This window comes from Dromaius novaehollandiae, chromosome 38, assembly GCF_036370855.1.
Source record: "Dromaius novaehollandiae isolate bDroNov1 chromosome 38, bDroNov1.hap1, whole genome shotgun sequence".
In the NCBI taxonomy this organism is placed as follows: Eukaryota; Metazoa; Chordata; class Aves; order Casuariiformes; family Dromaiidae; genus Dromaius; species Dromaius novaehollandiae.
The window spans coordinates 331,745-349,504 of record NC_088137.1 but is presented as its reverse complement, the minus strand read 5'-3'; the positions used below and the strand labels follow the sequence as shown (position 1 = coordinate 349,504).

General features: G+C 72.7%; 1 protein-coding gene across 2 annotated transcripts; it reads left to right on the top strand.

The window, feature by feature from the left end:
* Window positions 1-3,572: 3,572 nt before the first annotated feature.
* Window positions 3,573-16,815, top strand: USF2 (upstream transcription factor 2, c-fos interacting). Of its 2 annotated transcripts, none has more exons than XM_064503523.1 (10): window positions 3,573-4,267; window positions 4,414-4,460; window positions 6,083-6,189; window positions 8,459-8,572; window positions 9,273-9,417; window positions 10,068-10,150; window positions 10,664-10,722; window positions 12,348-12,442; window positions 13,394-13,522; window positions 14,935-16,815. In XM_064503523.1, exons 1-10 carry the CDS (start codon window positions 4,215-4,217, stop codon window positions 15,459-15,461), a joined length of 1,359 nt encoding a protein of 452 aa, XP_064359593.1. In that variant the 5' UTR covers window positions 3,573-4,214; the 3' UTR covers window positions 15,462-16,815. The 2 variants fall into 2 exon arrangements, with proteins under 2 accessions (XP_064359593.1, XP_064359594.1); XM_064503524.1 differs by having other exon boundaries at window positions 3,588-4,267; window positions 10,063-10,150; window positions 14,935-15,130.
* The last annotated feature ends 945 nt before the right edge of the window (window positions 16,816-17,760 follow it).

The following is a 17,760-nucleotide window of genomic DNA, read 5'->3' as shown; positions in this document are numbered from 1 at the left end:
GCCGCCTGGGCCCGCTGCCCCGACCCGGAAGTAGATCAGGGCGGGGGGGGGTGAAGCAGGAAGGGGCACCGCCCCCGCGCATGCGCCTGAGGTAGCCGCCGCCGCGCATGCGCCCCGCGAGGCGGAAGGGGGGGGGAAAAGCGCGCCGCCGCCGCGCATGCGCCCTGCGGGGGGGGGGGCGCTGCTGCCGCGCATGCGCCCTGTGGGGGGGGCGCTGCTGCCGCGCATGCGCCCGAGGTCGCCGCCGCGCTCGGCCCCTCCCACCCGCGCCGGAAGCGGCCGCGCGGCGCCTCGCGTCAAACGGCCCCGCCCCGGGGGGGGGGGGGGAAAGAGGGCGGCCCGAGCGGTGACCCCCCCCCCCCCACGGAGCCCAACGGTCCCAACGGCCCCGCGTGACCCCCCCAACGGTCCCAACGGCCAGGAGCGCCCCCGCAACGGCCCCACGTGCCCCGCTGAGGGAGCCCAACGGCCCCAACGGTCCCAACGGCCGCGCGTGACCCCCCCGCAACGGTCGCAACGGCCGCGAGCGCCCCCCAACGGCCACGGTCGCCCCCCTCAGGGAGCCCAACGGCCCCGCGGGATCCCTTGAAGGAGCCCGACGGCTCCAACGGCCCTGTGTGACCCCCCCCGGGAGCCCAACGGCCATGATCGCCCCCCCCCGGGAGCCCAACGGCCCCAACGGCCCCGCAACCCCCCCCCGAGGGAGCCCAACAGCCCCAACGGCCCCAACGGCCGGGCGCGCTCAGGGTAAGGCCGGGGGGGGGGGAGCGTTTCCCGGGAGCCAGAACCGTTTCCCAGGACCCCGACCACCGTTGCCGGGACGCCGGGACTGTTCCCGGACCGTTCCCCATCACCCGGCACCGCTCCCGGGACCCCAACACCGTTCCCGGGACTGTTCCCCGTCACCTGTCGCAGTTTCCTGGGCACCCGGCACCGTTCCCGGGGCCTCAGCCCCGTTCTGGGGACCGTTCCCCGTCACTCGCCACCGTTCCCCGTCACTCGGCACCGTTCCCAGGACCCCGCGACTGTTCCTCATCACCCGGGACCATTCCCTGTCACCCAGCACCGTTCCGGGAACCCCAGCACCGTTCCCGGGACCGTTCCCTGTCACCTGGGACCGTTCCCGATCATCCGGCACCGTTTCTGGGCCCCCAACACCGTTCTGGGACCGTTTCCCATCACCCGGGACTGTTCCGGGAACCCCAGCACCGTTCCTGCGACTGTTCCCCGTCACCCAGCACCATTCCCCGTCACCTGTCACTGTTCCCTGTCACCCCGCACCGTTCCCGGGACCCCAGCACTGTTCCAAGACTGTTCCAGGACTGTTCCCCGTCACCTGGCACCATTTCCCTGTCACCCGGGACCGTTCCCGGGCCCCCAGCACCATTCCGGGACCGTTCTCGATCACCCGGCACTGTTCCCGGGACCCCAACACTGTTCCGGGACTGTTTCCCGTCACTCAGCACTGTTTCCCTGTCACCCGGCACCGTTCCGGGGACCGTTCCATGTCACCCGGTGCCGTTTCCCCGTCACCTGGGACCATTCCGGGACCCCAACACCGTTCCAGGACCGTTCCGGGACCGTTCCGTGTCACCCGGGACCGTTTCCGGGCACCCAGGACCGTTCCGTGTCACCCGGCGCCGTTTCCCCACCACCCAGGACTGTTCTGGGACCGTTCTCGATCACCCGGGACCGTTGCCAGGGCCCCAACACCATTCCGGGACTGTTCCAGGACTGTTCCGCGTCACCCAGGACCGTTTCCCCGTCACCCGGTACCGTTCCCGCGACCCCAACACCGTTCTGGGACTGTTCCGGGACCGTTCCGCGTCACCCGGGACCGTTCCTGGGCCCCCAACACCGTTCCGGGACTGTTCCGGGACCGTTTCCGGGCACCCGGGACCGTTTCCCCGTCACCCAGGACCGTTCCTGGGCCCCCAACACCGTTCCGGGACCGTTCCGGGACTGTTCCCCATCACCCGGGACCGTTTCTGGGCGCCCAGGACCGTTCCGCGTCACCCGGGACCGTTTCCCCGTCCCCCGGGACCGTTCCCGGGCCCCCAACACCGTTCTGGGACCGTTCCCTGTCACCCGGGACCGTTCCCGGGACCCCAACACCGTTCCGGGACCGTTCCGGGACCGTTTCCGGGCACCCAGGACCGTTCCGGGACCGTTCCGTGTCACCCGGGACCGTTTCCCCGTCCCCCAGGACCGTTCCCAGGACCCCAACACCGTTCCGGGACTGTTCCGGGACCGTTTCCGGGCACCCAGGACCATTTCCCCGTCCCCCGGGACCGTTCCTGGGCCCCTGACACCGTTCCGGGACTGTTCCGCGTCACCCGGGACCGTTTCCCCGTCCCCCGTCCCCGTTCCCGGGCCCCCAACACCGTTCCGGGACCGTTTCCGGGCACCCAGGACCGTTCCCGGGACCCCAACACCGTTCTGGGACTGTTCCGGGACCGTTTCCGGGCACCCAGGACCGTTCCCGGGACCCCAACACCGTTCTGGGACTGTTCCGGGACCGTTTCCGGGCACCCAGGACCGTTCCGGGACCGTTCCGTGTCACCCGGGACCGTTTCCCCGTCCCCCCGGGACCGTTCCCGGGACCCCAACACCGTTCCGGGACCGTTCCGGGACCGTTCCGCGTCACTCAGGACCGTTTCCCCGTCCCCCGGGACCGTTTCCGGGCACCCAGGACCGTTCCGCGTCCCCCGGGACCGTTTCCCCGCCACCCGTCCCCGTCCCCGGGCCCGCAGCACCGTCCCCCCCCCGTCCCCGTCCCCGTCCCCCCCCGCCCCGCTCCCCGCCGCCGCCCCGTCTCCCCGCCCGCCCGCCGGCGTCGCCGGCCCCGCCCCCTCCCTCCTCCCCCCTCCCCCCCCTCCTCCTCCTCCCCCCCCGCGCGCGCCGCAACGTTCATCCGCCGCCGCCGCCGCCGCCGCCGCCGGGAGCCGCCGCCGGGCGGGAGCCGCCGCCGCGAGGAGCCGCCGCCGCCGCCGCTCACGTGTGCCGGGGCCGGGGGGCGGCGCGGGGGGGCGGCGCGGGGGGGCCGCGCTCACATGACCCGCCTGTTTGGCCCCGTGATCGCCGCCGCCGCCGCCGCCGCCGCCGCCGGGCCGCGGCCCGCCTAGACCGGCGCCCCTCCCCCTCCCTCCCCCCGCTGCCCCCCCCCACCCGCTACCCCCCCGCTCCCCCCTCCGCCCTGCCCCCCCCCGCGCGCCCCCTCCCCTCCCCTCCCCTCCCCCCCCGGCCGCCGCCGCCGCCGCCGCGGCGCGCGCCAGGCCCCGCCCCCCCCTCCGCGCCTCAGCGCTCCCCCCCCCCGCGCACGCGCGCGCGCGCCCCACGCAGGCCACGCCCCCCCTCCGCAGGCCACGCCCCTCCTCTCCGCGCCTCAGCGCCCCCCTCCCCGCGCGCGCCCCTCAGGCCACGCCCCCCGCCGCAGGCCACGCCCCTCCTCTCCGCCCCTCAGCGCCCCCTCCCCCGCGCGCGCCCCTCAGGCCACGCCCCCCGCCGCAGGCCACGCCCCTCCTCTCAGCGCCCCCCCGTGCGCCCCTCAGGCCACGCCCCCCTGCCGCAGGCCACGCCCCCCTCTCCCCGCCTCAGGCCCCGCCCACCCGGAGCCCCTCAGGCCCCTCTGCGCGCCCGGCCCCGCCCCCAGGGCCTTAGGCCCCGCCCACCCCGCGCCCCTCAGGCCCCGCCCCCCTCTCTCCCTGCCCTAGCGCAGGGGGTGGAGGGGAGGGGAGGGAGGGGGACGAGGCCACGCCCCCCGGGAGCCCCCCCGAGGCCACGCCCCTGGTTGGGGGCAGAGGCTCCGCCCCCCCCGGGGCGCTGCTGACCTCACTAAGGGGGTCCCGAGGCCCCGCCCCCACTAAGGGGGGGTCCTGAAGCCCCGCCCCCAGGGTCACCCCCCCACTGGCCCCACTAAGGGGGGTCCTGAGGCCCCGCCCCCTCTAAGGGGGGGTGCCCTGAGGCCACGCCCCTAGGGGCACTGAGGCCACGCCCCCAGGGTCAGCCCAGACCCTGCCCCCACTGAGGGGGGTCCTGAGGCCCCGCCCCCTCTAAGGGGGGGTCCTAAGGCTCTGCCCCCACTTGGGGGGGCTCCCCGAGGCTCCGCCCCCAGGGTCACACCCTCCCCCATAGCCCCGCCCCCAGGGCCCCGCCCCTGACCCCGGGGGCCGCCCCCCCCGCCCCGCCCCCCCGCCCGGCGGCCCCGCCCCCCCATGGACATGCTCGACCCCGGGTTGGACACAGGCTCCGCCTCTGCCGCCCCCAGGTGAGGGGCAGCCCCGCCCCCGCCCCGCACCCACCCCCCCAGTGGGGCCCAGGCGTCCGGGCCACGCCCCCGGGGTGGGGGAGGGGGCGGCCCGGACGCCTGGGCCCCGCCGAGGCCTCGGGGTTCACCCCTCCCCCCCCCCGCAGCCACGAGAAGAACCAAGAGGCCGACGAAGGCGTCGAGCTGCAGGAAGGTGAGCGGGGGGGGCCCAGGCGTCCGGGGGGGCCCAGGTGTCCGGGGAGGGGCCCAGGCGTCCGGGAGGGGCCCAGGCGTCCGGGAAGGGGCCCAGGCGTCGGGGAGGGACCCAGGCGTCCGGGGGGGACCCAGTCATCCAGGAGGGGCCCAGGCGTCCAGGAGGGGCCTAGGTGTCCGGGATGGGACCCAGGCGTCCGGGAAGGGACCCAGGCGTCCGGGAAGGGGCCCAGGCGTCCAGGAGGGGCCCAGGCGTCCGGGAAGGGACCCAGGCGTCCGGGGGGGGCCCAGGCGTCCGGGGGGGGCCCAGGCGTCCGGGGGGGGCCCAGGCGTCCGGGGGGACCCAGGTGTCCGGGAGGGGCCCAGGCGTCCGGGGGGGCCCAGGCGTCCGGGAAGGGACCCAGGCGTCCAGGAGGGACCCAGGCGTCCGGGGGGGCCCAGGCGTCCGGGGGGGGGGGGCAGGGGTCCGGGAAGGGGCCCAGGTGTCCGGGAGGGGCCCAGGCGTCCGGGAGGGACCCAGGCGTCCGGGGGGGGCCCAGGCGTCCGGGGAGGGACCCAGGCGTCCGGGGGGGGCCCAGGCGTCCGGGGGGGGCCCAGGCGTCCAGGGAGGGACCCAGGCGTCCGGGGGGGACCCAGGCATCCAGGAGGGGCCCAGGCGTCCGGGAAGGGACCCAGGCGTCCGGGAGGGACCCAGGCGTCCGGGAGGGGCCCAGTCATCCGGGAGGGGCCCAGGCGTCCAGGAGGGACCCAGGTGTCCGGGAGGGACCCAGGCGTCCGGGGGGGACCCAGGTGTCCGGGAAGAGGCCCAGGCATCCGGGAGGGGCCCAGGCGTCCAGGAGGGACCCAGGCGCCCGGGAAGGGGCCCAGGCGTCCGGGAAGGGACCCAGGCGTCCGGGAGGGACCCAGGTGTCCGGGGGGGACCCAGGTGTCCGGGGGGGCCCAGGCGTCCGGGAAGGGACCCAGGCGTCCGGGAGGGACCCAGTCATCCAGGAGGGGCCCAGGCGTCCAGGAGGGACCCAGGCGTCCGGGGGGCCCCAGGCGTCTGGGAAGGGGCCCAGGCATCTGGGAGGGGCCCAGGTGTCCGGGAAGGGACCCAGGCGTCCGGGGGGGACCCAGGCGTCCGGGGAGGGACCCAGGTGTCCGGGGAAGGGCCCAGGCGTCCGGGAAGGGACCCAGGCGTCCGGGAGGGACCCAGGCGTCCGGGGGGACCCAGGCGTCCGGGGGGGCCCAGGCATCCAGGAGGGGCCCAGGCATCCAGGAGGGGCCCAGGCGTCCGGGAAGGGGCCCAGGCGTCCGGGAGGGGCCCAGGCGTCCGGGAAGGGACCCAGGCGTCCGGGAGGGGCCCAGGCGTCCAGGAGGGACCCAGGCGTCCGGGGGGGACCCAGGCGTCCGGGAAGGGACCCAGGCGTCCGGGAGGGGCCCAGTCATCCGGGAGGGGCCCAGGCGTCCAGGAGGGACCCAGGTGTCCGGGAGGGGCCCAGGCGTCCGGGAGGGGCCCAGTCATCCGGGAGGGACCCAGGTGTCCAGGAGGGGCCCAGGTGTCCGGGAGGGGCCCAGGCGTCCGGGGGGGGGTGCCGGGTGCCCGGGGTGCCGGGCGCGCGGGACCCAGGCGTCCGGGCGCAGGCGAGGGGCCGCCGGGGGAGGAGCCGGGGGCCGTGGCCGGCGTCCAGGCGCCCTTCGCCGAGCCGGGGGTGCAGTACCAGTTCCGCACCGAGAGCAATGGAGGACAGGTGGGTGCCGCGGGGGGGGGGGCCACGGGGGCCCATGGGTGGGGGGGGCAATGGGGGGGGTCCCTATGGGGTCCCTGTGCGGTCCCAGGGGTGGGGGGTCCCATGGGGGGGTCTCTATGGGGTCCCATGGGTGGGGGGTCCCATGGGTGGGGGGCTACGGGGGGGTCCCACGTGGGATGGTGTCTCTGGGGGGGTCCCTATGGGGTCCCATGGGTGGGGGGGTCTCGTGGGTGGGGTCCCTGTGGGGTCCTGGGGGTGGAGGGGCCCATGGGTGGGGGCCCTATGGGGTCCCATGGGTGGGGGGGCCCATGGGGGGGTCTCTATGGGGTCCCATGGGTGGGGGGTCCCATGGGTGGGGGGCTACGGGGGGGTCCCACGTGGGATGGTGTCTCTGGGGGGGTCCCATGGGGGGGTCTCTATGGGGTCCCATGGGTGGGGGGTCCCATGGGGGGGTCCCTACGGGGTCCCATGGGTGGGGGGGCTACAGGGGGGTCCTATGTGGGATGGCGTCTCTGGGGGGGTCTCTATGGGGTCCCATGGGTGGGGGGGCCCATGGGGGGGTCACTTGGGGGTCCTGGGGGTGGAGGGTCTCATGGGGGGGTCCCTAATGGGGTCCCATGGGTGGGGGGGGCCATGGAGGGGTCTCTATGGGGTCCCATGGGTGGGGGGTCCCATGGGTGGGGGGCTACGGGGGGGTCCCACGTGGGATGGTGTCTCTGGGGGGGTCCCTATGGAGTACCTATGGGTGGGGGTCCCATGGGTGGGGTCCCTGTGGGGTCCTGGGGGTGGAGGGGCCCATGGGGGGGGGCCCTATGGGGTCCCATGGGTGGGGGGGGCCATGGGGGGGTCCCTATGGGGTCCCTGCCAGGTCCCATGGGTGGAGGAACCCATGGGGGGGCTCTTGGGGGTCCCATGGGTGGGGGGTCCCATGGGGGGTCTCTATGGGGTCCCATGGGTGGGGGGTCCCATGGGTGGGGGGCTACGGGGGGGTCCCACGTGGGATGGTGTCTCTGGGGGGGTCTCTATGGGGTCCCATGGGCGGGGGGTCCCATGGGGGGGGTCCCTATGGGGTCCCTGTGCGGTCCCAGGGGTGGGGGGTCCCATGGAGGGGTCTCTATGGGGTCCCATGGGTGGGGGGGGCCATGGGGGGGGTCCCTATGGGGTCCCATGGGTGGGGGGTCCCATGGGTGGGGGGCTACGGGGGGCTCCCACGTGGGATGGTGTCTCTGGGGGGGGCACTTGGGGGTCCCAGGGGTGGGGGGGTCTCGTGGGTGGGGGCCCTATGGGGTCCTGGGGGTGGAGGGTCCCATAGGTGGGGGCCCTATGGGGTCCCACGGGTGGAGGAACCCATGGGGGGGTCTCTATGGGGTCCCATGGGTGGGGGGGCTACGGGGGGGTCCCACGTGGGATGGTGTCTCTGGGGGGGTCCCTATAGGGTCCCTGTGGGGTCCCATGGGGGGGGTCCCATGGGGGGGTCCCTACGGGGTCCCATGGGTGGGGGGGCTACGGGGGGGTCCCACGTGGGATGGTGTCTCTGGGGGGGTCTCTATGGGGTCCCATGGGTGGGGGGTCCCATGGGGGGGTCTCTATGGGGTCCCATGGGTGGGGGGGCCCATGGGGGGGTCACTTGGGGGTCCTGGGGGTGGAGGGTCCCATGGGGGGGTCCCTAATGGGGTCCCATGGGTGGGGGGGGCGATGGAGGGGTCTCTATGGGGTCCCATGGGTGGGGGGCTACGGGGGGGTCCCACGTGGGATGGCATCTCTTGGGGGGGCACTTGGGGGTCCCATGGGTGGGGGCTCCCATGGGGGGGGTCCCTACAGGGTCCCATGGGTGGGGGGTCCCATGGATATGGGGTGATGACAAGGTCCCATGGGTGGGGGGCTACGGGGGGGTCCCATGTGGGATGGCGTCCCCGGGGGGGGCACTTGGGGGTCCCATGGATGGAGGGTCCCATGGGGGGGTCCCTAATGGGGTCCCATGGGTGGGGGGGCCATGGGTGGGGTCCCTATGGGTGGAGGGTCCCATGGGGGGGGTCTCTATGGGGTCCCATGGGTGGGGGGTCCCATGGGGGGGTCCCTAATGGGGTCCCATGGGTGGGGGGGTCCCACGGCGGGGGGGGGACACCAGGAGACCCCCAAGGGTGCAGAACATGGCGGCTCCCGGAGCCGAGGAGCCCCCGAGAGCTCCCGGGGGCCCCCCCGGGTGCCGCCCCCCCCCCCCGCACCCATGGGTGCCGCCCCCCCCACCCACGGGTGCCCCCCCCCGCAGGTGACCTACCGCGTGGTGCAGGTGACGGAGGCCCCGCTCGAGGCCCAGGCCGAGGCCGCCGGCGCCGTCAGCGTCGTCTCCACCTTCGCCGGCGCCCAGCAGGCCGTGGCCCAGGTGGGGGGGGGGGCCCAGGCATCCGGGAGGGCCCAGGAGTCCAGGGAGGGCCCAGGCGTCCGAGCAGGGGCCCAGGTGGGGGGGGGGGGGCCAGGTGTAGGGGCGGGGGACCCAGGAGTCCGGGGAGGGCCCAGGAATCTGGGGGGGCCCAGGCGTCCGGGAGGGGCCCAGGCGTCCGGGAGGGGCCCAGGAGTCCAGGAGGGACCCAGGCATCCGGGAGGGGCCCAGGCGTCCGGGAAGGGCCCAGGCATCCGGGAGGGGCCCAGGCGTCCGGGAAGGGCCCAGGCGTCCGGGAAGGGGCCCAGGCGTCTGGGGAGGGACCCAGGTGTCCGAGGGGGCCCAGGTGTCTGGGAAGGACCCAGGTGGGGGGTGGGCCCAGGCATCCGGGGGGCAACACAGGCGTCTGGAGAGGGGCCCAGGCATCCGGGGGGGCCCAGGTGTCCGGGAGGAGCCGACGTGTCTGGGCAGGGGCCCAGGCGTCCGGGGGAGCCGAGGAGTTTGGGAGGGGCCCAGGTGTCTGGGAAGGGCCCAGGCGTCCGGGAGAGGCCCAGGTGTCCGGGGGGGGCCCAGGCGTCCGGGGGGGGACTCAGGAGTCTGGGAGGGACCCAGGCATTTGGGGAAGGGCCCAGGCATCCAGGTGGGGCCCAGGCGTCCGGGGAAGGGCCCAGGCGTCCGGGGGACCCAGGCGTCCGGGCCGCAGGCGGTGCTGCAGAACCCCTTCAGCAACGGGGGCAGCCCGGGGGCGGAGCCGGGGGCGGAGCCGCGATTCGCCTACTTCCCCGCTGGCGGCGTCGCCGAGGGAGCCGTGTCCGTGCAGGCCGACCCCGCCCTGGCGCCCGCCGGAGGTGAGGGCCCAGGTGTCCGGGAGGGGCCCAGGTGTCCGGGGGGGCCCAGGTGTCCGGGGGGCCCAGGCGTCCGGGAGGGGGCCCAGGCGTCCAGGGGGGCCCAGGCGTCCGGGGGGCCCAGGTGTTCAGGAGACCCAGGTGTCCGGGGGAACCAAGATATCTGGGAGGGGCCCAGGCGTCTGGGGGGGCCCAGGTGTCCGGGAAGGGCCCAGGCGTCCGGGGGGCCCAGGTGTCTGGGGAAACCAAGACATCTGGGAGGGGCCCAGGCATCCCCGAGAGGCCCAGGCGTCCGGGAGGGACCCGGGTGTCCGGGAGGGGCCCAGGCGTCCGGGGGGGCCCAGGCGTCCAGGAGGGGCCCAGGCATCAGGGAGGGGCCCAGGCGTCCGGGAGGGGCCCAGGCGTCCGGGAAGGGCCCAGGCGTCTGGGAGGGGCTCAGGTATCTGGGGGGGCCCAGGCGTCCGGGGGGCCCAGGTGTCCAGGAGGGGCCCAGGCATCCGGGAGGGGCCCAGGCGTCCGGGGGGCCCAGGTGTCTGGGAGGGGCTCAGGTATCTGGAGGGGCCCAGGCATCCAGGAGGGGCCCAGGCGTCCGGGAGGGGCCCAGGCGTCCGGGGGCGGCGCGCGGGCTGCAGCGACCCCCCCCCGCAGGGCAGTTCTACGTGATGATGACGCCGCAGGACGTGTTGCCGACGGGCGCCCAGCGCTCCATCGCCCCCCGCACCCACCCCTACTCCCCGTGAGTGACCCCCCCGCCCCACACGCCCCCCACACGCCTCGACACGCCTCCACACGCCCCCACACGCTTCCACACGCGTGGCCGGGCCCGTCCCAACGCGCCCCCCGGGTGTCTCCGCGTGCTCGCGTCCGCACGGGCTGGGTTTTGCGTGTGTTGGCGTGTCGTTGCGTGTCACGGCGTGGTGTTGTGTGTCATGGCATGTTGCCTGTCATGGCGTGTCGCTGCGTGTCACGGCATGGTGTTGTGTGTCATGGCGTGTCGCCTGTCATGGCGTGTTGTTGCGTGTCACAGCGTGGTGTTGTGTGTCATGGCGTGTTGTTTGTCATGGCATGTTGTTGCATGTCACGGCGTGGTGTTGTGTGTCATGGCATGTTGCTTGTCATGGCGTGTCATTGCATGTCACAGCGTGGTGTTGTGTGTCATGGCATGTTGCTTGTCATGGCGTGTCGTTGCGTGTCACGGCGTGTTGTTGCGTGTGCTGGCGTGTTGCACGCGGCTGACGCTGCCCCGCAGGAAGATGGACGGCACGCGGACGCCGCGGGACGAGCGGCGGCGGGCGCAGCACAACGAGGGTGAGCGCCCCGGGCACGCGTGTGCGGGCATGTGCGGGCGTGTACACGCATGTGCGGGCGTGTGCGGGCGTGTACACGCGTGGGCGGGCGGCCAGCAGCTCCCAGCATGCCCCGGGGGAGCAATGCATGCTGGGAAACGTGAGCGCAGTGCACTGTGGGACGCGTCCTGCAGCCCTGGAGGGTGTTGGTGGGGCGCAGAGCGTCATGGGAGCTGTAGTCTGGGGAGCAGAGCATCATGGGAGCTGTGGTTTGAGAGCAGAGCATCATGGGAGCTGTAGTCCAGGGAGCAAAGGCTTGTGGGAGCTGTAGTCCTGGGAGCAGAGCATCATGGGAGCTGTAGTTGGTGGAGCAAAGCATCATGGGAGCTGTAGTCCAGGGAGCAAAGCATTGTGGGAGCTGTAGTCAGGAGAGCAGAGCATCATGGGAGCCATAGCGCAGGCAGCAGGGCATCATGGGAGCTGTAGTTGGGGGTGCAAGGCATCATGGGAGCTGTAGTCCAGGGAGCAAAGGATTGTGGGAGCTGTAGTCTTGGGGAGCCGCAATGCATTCTGGGACGCGCCGTGCGGCCCCGTTTGGGGGCAGTTCGGGCCGTTTTGGGGCGGCCTGGCCCCGTTTTGGGGTGGTTTGGCCCGATTTTGGCGGTCCCGGCCATTTTGGGGCGTTTCCGGTCTTTTTGGGCAATCCTGGCCCTGTTTTGGGGTGATTTGGCCCATTTTGGGGTGGTTCTAGGCCATTTTGGGGTGTTTCTGGCCGTTGTGGGGTGTTTCTGGCCGTTTTGGGGCATTTGGGCCTGTTCTGGGCACTCCTGGCCCCATTTGGGGGCATTTCTGGCCATTTTGGGGCAGTTGGGGCCCCATTCTGGGGCGTTTCAGGCCGTTTGGGGGCTTTTCTGACCATTTGGGGCAGTCCTGGCCCCATTTCTGGCCATTTTGGGCCATTTCAGGGCGTTTGGGGCTGTTTTTGGGGTGGTTTGGGCCCCGTTTCGGGCTGTTTCAGGCTGTTTTGGGCTGTTTTGGGGCAGTCGGGGCCCTGTTTCAGGTCATTTGTGGCCATTTTGGGGTGTTTGGGGCTGTTTTGGGGCGTTTCATGCAGTTCTGGGCAGTCCCAGCCCATTTTGGGACGCTCGGGGCCCTGTTTCAGGCTGTTTGGGGCCGTTTTGGGGCATTTCAGGCTGTTTTGGGGTGGTCAGGGCCCCGTTTCAGGCCGTTTGGGGCGTTTGGGGGCATTTGGGGGTGTTTTGGGGCAGTCAGGGCCCCATTTTGGCCCATTCTGGGCCATTTCGGGGCGTTTGGGGCCGTTTTGGGGTGGTTTGGGCCACGTTTGGGGCCGTTTGGGGGCATTTGGGGCTGTTTGGGGCCGTTTTGGGACGGTCAGGGCCCCGTTTTGGGCTGTTCTGGGCCATTTCGGGGCGTTTGGGGCCGTTTGGGGACGGTCAGGGCCCCGTTTTGGGCCGTTTTGGGGCCGTTGGGGCCGTTTTGGGGTGGTCAGGGCCCCGTTTTGGGCCGTTTTGGGCCGTTTTGGGGCCGTTGGGGCCGTTTTGGGGTGGTCAGGGCCCCGTTCTGGACCGTTTTGGGGCCGCTGGGGCCGTTTTGGGGCGCGGGCCAGGCTCAGGCTGTGCCCCGCAGTGGAGCGGCGCCGGCGGGACAAGATCAACAACTGGATCGTGCAGCTCTCCAAGATCATCCCCGACTGCAACGCCGACAACAGCAAGACCGGCGCGGTGAGCCGCCACCTCTCCCCCGCGGGGGGGTCTTGGGGGGGTCCCAGGGGTGCCGGGAGGGTCCCAGGGGTGCTGCAGGGGGTCTCAGGGGGTCCCAGGGGTGCCAGGAGGGTCCCAGGGGTGCTGCAGGGGGTCTCAGGGGGGTCCCAGGGGTGCTGGGGGGGTCCCAGGGGTGCCTGAGGGGTCCCAGGGGTGCCAGGAGGGTCCCAGGGGTGCTGTGGGGGGTCTCAGGAGGGTCCCAGGGGGTATCTCAGGGTGCCGGGGGGTCCCAGGGGGACAAGGGGGATCCTAGGGGGGTCCCAGGGGTGCCAGGGGGGTCTCAGGGGGGTCCCAGGGGTGCTGAGGGGGGTGCTGGGGGGTCCCAGGGGTGCCAGGGGGGTCCCGGGGTGCTGGGGGGAGTGCCAGGGGGGTCCCAGGGGTGCCAGGGGGGTCCCAGGGGTGCCAGGAGGGTCCCAGGGGGGATCTCAGGGGTGCCGGGGGGTCCCAGGGGGACAAGGGGGATCCTAGGGGGGTCCCAGGGGTGCCAGGGGGGTCCCAGGGGTGCCAGGACGCTGCTGGGGGGGTCCCAGGGGTGCCAGGGGGGCCCCAGGAGGGTCCCGGGGGGTCCTAGGGCAATAAGGGGGATCCCAGGGAGGCACTTAGGGGGTCCCATGGGTGCCGGAGGGGGCCCAGGGGGTCTCGGGGGTGCTGGGGGGTCCCAGGGGGATTAGGAGGATCCCAGGGGTGCTGGGGGGGTCGCAGGGTGCCGGGGGGGTGCCGGGGGGGTCCCGTGGGGGCCGTGGGGCCGGGGCTGAGGAGTGTGGGGCAGAGCAAGGGCGGGATGCCCGGGGTGCCGGGGGGCCGCAGGTGGCCGGGGGGGTGCCGGGGGGGTGCCGTGGGTCGCAGGGGGTCCCGTGGGGGCCGGGGGGTCCCGTGGGGGCCGTGGGGCCGGGGCTGAGGGGTGTCGCGCAGAGCAAGGGCGGGATCCTGTCCAAGGCCTGCGACTACATCCGGGAGCTGCGGCAGAGCAACCAGCGGCTCCAGGAGACCTTCAAGGAGGCCGAGCGCCTCCAGATGGACAACGACCTCCTCCGCCAGCAGGTAGCCCCGCCCCCCCGCCGCCTGGCCACGCCCCCTGCCTCCCCTGGCCACGCCCACTTTGTCTGGCCACGCCCACACCCCCTGGCACCGCCCCCCGGGGCTGCCACTGCGAGGGGTGCACCCACACCGGGGGTGTTCCTTGGGTGTATGGCCACGCTCCCTGCCTCCTGGCCACGCCCCCAGAGCCAGGACACGCCCCTGTCTCCCCTGGCCACGCCCACTTTGTCTGGCCACGCCCACACCCCCTGGCACCGCCCCCCGGGGCTGCCACTGCGAGGGGTGCACCCACACCGGGGGTGTTCCTTGGGTGTATGGCCACGCCCCCTGCCTCCTGGCCACGCCCCCAGAGCCAGGACACGCCCCCTGGCTCCCCTGGCCACGCCCACTTTGTCTGGCCACGCCCACACCCCCTGGCACCACCCCCCGGGGCTGCCACTGCGAGGGGTGCACCCACACCGGGGGTGTTCCTTGGGTGTATGGCCACGCCCCCTGCCTCCTGGCCACGCCCCCAGAGCCAGGACACGCCCCCTGCCTCCCCTGGCCACGCCCACTTTGTCTGGCCACGCCCACACCCCCTGGCACCGCCCCCCGGGGCTGCCACTGCGAGGGGTGCACCCACACCGGGGGTGTTCCTTGGGTGTATGGCCACGCCCCCTGGCTCCTGGCCACGCCCCCAGAGCCAGGACACGCCCCCTGGCTCCCCTGGCCACGCCCACTTTGTCTGGCCCCGCCCACACCCCCTGGCACCGCCCCCCGGGGCGGCCACTGCGAGGTGTGCACCCACACCGGGGGTGTTCCTTGGGTGTATAGCCACGCCCCCTGCCTCCTGGCCACGCCCCCAGGGCCAGGACACGCCCCCTGCCTCCCTGGCCACGCCCACAGCACCTGGCCCCGCCCACACCCTGTAGCACCGCCCCCTGGCACCGCCCCTCCCAGGAGCACAGCCAGGCTGGTGCAGGCACCTTAGGCGAATAGCCCCGCCCCCTTGGGGGCTGGCCACGCCCCCTCCAGCTGACCACGCCCCTGGTGTGCTTGGCCACGCCCCTTCCACCTAGCCACGCCCCCTAGCTGCCTGGCTCCGCCCCCTCCAGGGGAGCACAGCTAAAGTGGGGCTTGGGGGGGGGGTGTTGGGTCATCGGCCCCGCCCCCTGCCTTGTAGCCACGCCCCTTTTATTTGGACATGCCTATTCTGCGTGGCCACGCCCCTTCTGCTTGGCCACGCCCCCTGGCTGCTGGCCCCGCCCCCCCCGGCTGCTGGCCCCGCCCCCGCAGGGCGCAGCCCTGAGCTGGGAGCGGGGTGGGAACAGTTCCCTGGCGAGGCCCCGCCCCCCCTTGGGTGAGACCCCGCCCCCTTGGGCGAGGCCACGCCCCCCTTGGGCGAGGCCCCGCCCCTGAGGGTGCCGGCCCGGCAGATGGAGGAGCTGAAGAGCGAGAACGCGGTGCTGCGGGCGCAGCTGCAGCAGCAGGGCCTGGAGGGGCCCGAGGGGCCCCCGCCCTGACGCCGGGGACGCCGGGGACGTCGGGGACACCCGCCACGGGGACGCCGGGGACACCGGGGACACCATGGACGCCCGCCACGGGGACACCGGCCTTGGGGACACCGGCCGTGGGGACACCGGCCGTGGGGACAACCACCACGGGGACATTGGGGACACCGTGGACGCCCGCCACGGGGACACCCGCCATGGGGACACCCGCCGTGGGGACGCCGGTGACACCCGCCATGGGGACACCCGCCATGGGGACACTGGTGACACCACGGATGCCCACCATGGGGACACCCGCCATGGGGACACCCACCGTGGGGACGCCGGGGACACCATGGACACCCGCCATGGGGACACCCGCCATGGGGACACCCGCCGTGGGGACACCGGTGACACCCATCTCGGGGACACCATGGGGACACCCGCCGTGGGGACACCATGGACCCCAGTGACACCCGCCGTGGGGAAATCACCTTGGGGACACCGTGGGGACATCCGCCGTGGGGACACCATGGACCCCAGTGACACCCGCCGTGGGGACACCATGGACACCCGCCGTGGGGACACCATGGGCCCCGGTGACACCCGCCGTGGGGACATCACCTTGGGGACACTGTGGGGACACCCGCCGTGGGGACACCATGGGCCCTGGTGACACCCGCCGTGGGGACACCGGTGACACCCATCTCGGGGACACCATGGGGACACCCGCCGTGGGGACACCATGGGCCCCGGTGACACCCGCTGTGGGGACACCGGTGACACCCACCTCGGGGACACCATGGGGACACCCGCCGTGGGGACATCATGGACCCCGGTGACACCCGCCTTGGGGACACTGGTGACACCCATCGTGGGGACACCAGGGACCCCGGTGACACCCGCCATGGGGACCCCCGCCGTGGGGACACTGGGGACACCGTGGGGCGTCCCCCCACCCCCACCCCATGGCCACCTTGGGGACACCAGGGACACCCAGTGTGGGGACACCAGGGACGTCCCCCCCCTTGGGGACACCAGGGACGTCCCCCCCCCCTTGGGGACACCCCTGGGACCCCCCCCACCCTGGGGACCCCCCCTTTGGGGACCCCCCCACCCTGGGGACATGTCCCCCCCCTTGGGGACCCCCCGTCCCCCCCCCGTCCCCCCTTGCAGCCAAAAGTGAGCAAAAAGCCCCCAAACCGCCCGGTTTTGCCCGTTCCGGCCCCGTTTCTAACCGGGGGGGGGGACACGTGACCCACACGCGTGTCCCCAGCGGGGCCGGGGGGGTCCCGTGTGCAGGCAGGGGACACGTGACCCACACGCGTGTCAGCGCTTAGCGTGTGCGGCTGGGGGGGGGGGTCATGTGTCGGGGGGGGGCTCCCAAGATGGCCGCCGGCACACGCGTGTTCCGTCGCGTGTCCGCGTCGCCGTCCCGTGCGCACACGCGTGTGCAGCTCCCCGTCGCGCGTTCGCGTCCCCGTCGCGTGTCCGTGTCCCCCGGGCCGCCCGCACACGCGTGTCCGTCCCGTGTCCGCGTCCCCGTCCCGTGCGCACACGCGTGTGTGTCCCCCCCCCCCCGCACCGCTCTTTTGGGGCCGAACCCCCAAATCCGGCCACTTTCGGGGCGGAGGAAGGGGCTCCCCTCCCCCCCCCGTCCCCTTTTGCCCAAAATCCGCCTTTCCGGCCCCGGAAAGCGCTGCCCCCCCGCCCCTCCCCCACCCCTGACTACGGCGCGGGGGTTAACGGGGGGGGGGCGGCGCTTTTTTCCTTTCTTTTGTGTTTTTTTAAAGATAATAATAATAATAATGATAATAATAATAATAACGGCGACTCCGGCGATTTGGGGCGATTTCAGGGCGTTTTGGGGCGATTTCAGGGCGTTTTGGGGCGATTTCAGGGCGTTTTGGGGGCGTTTCGCGGTGTTTGGGGCAATTTCAGGGCGTTTCAGGGCATTTGGGGGCAATTTGGGGGCAATTTCAGGGCAGTTTGGGGCAATTTGGGGCATTTGGGGGCAATTTTGTGGCGTTTTGGGAAGATTTCAGGGCATTTTGGGGTGTTTCAAGGTGTTTCAGGGCATTTTGGGGAGATTGCAGGGTGTTTCGGGGCAATTCAGCGTTTCAGGGCATTTTGGGGCAATTTCAGGGCGTTTTGGGGCATTTGGGGGCGATTTCAGGGCATTTTAGGGTGATTTCTGGGAGTTTTCAGGCATTTAAGGGCAATTTTGGGCCTATGTCAGGGCATTTTGGGGCATTTTGGGGCGATTTTGGGGCATCTTGGGGCATTTGGGGGTGATTTCAGGGCGTTCTGGGGTGTTTTGCAGCATTTTTGGCCAATTTCAGGGCATTTGGGGGCAACGTCACGGCATTTTGGGGTGATTTAATGGCGTTTCAGGGCATTTGGGGGCGATTTCAGGCCATATCAGGGTGTTTTGGGGCGATTTCAGGACATTTCGGGGCAAATTTGGGGCATTTTGGGACGATGTCAGGGCAGTTGGGGGCATTTGGGGCTATTTTGGGGTGGTTTGGGGCATTTTGGGGGTGTTTTGGGGCAGTCGGGCAACTTCGGGGCTTCTTGGGGCATTTTGGGGCGATTTCAGGGCGTTTCGGGGCGTTTTGGGGCGGAAGCAGCAGCGGAGGAACAAAACGGGGGGGAAAACCAGAAAACACGTGAGAAAAGGCCAAACGCCCCAATCCCGCCCCAAAACGAGCCGATTCGGCCTCTTTGGGTCCTTTAAGGTGGCGGGAGGTGGGGGGGAGGGGCCCGGACGCC

Bases quoted from the DNA above. Each gene is read 5' to 3' on its own strand.
- USF2 (XM_064503523.1), top strand. From the start codon at position 4,215: ATGGACATGCTCGACCCCGGGTTGGACACAGGCTCCGCCTCTGCCGCC. The intron at 12,443-13,393 runs GTGAGCCGCCAC...GGTGTCGCGCAG, and splicing joins ACAACAGCAAGACCGGCGCG to AGCAAGGGCGGGATCCTGTC. The intron at 13,523-14,934 runs GTAGCCCCGCCC...CCGGCCCGGCAG, and splicing joins ACGACCTCCTCCGCCAGCAG to ATGGAGGAGCTGAAGAGCGA.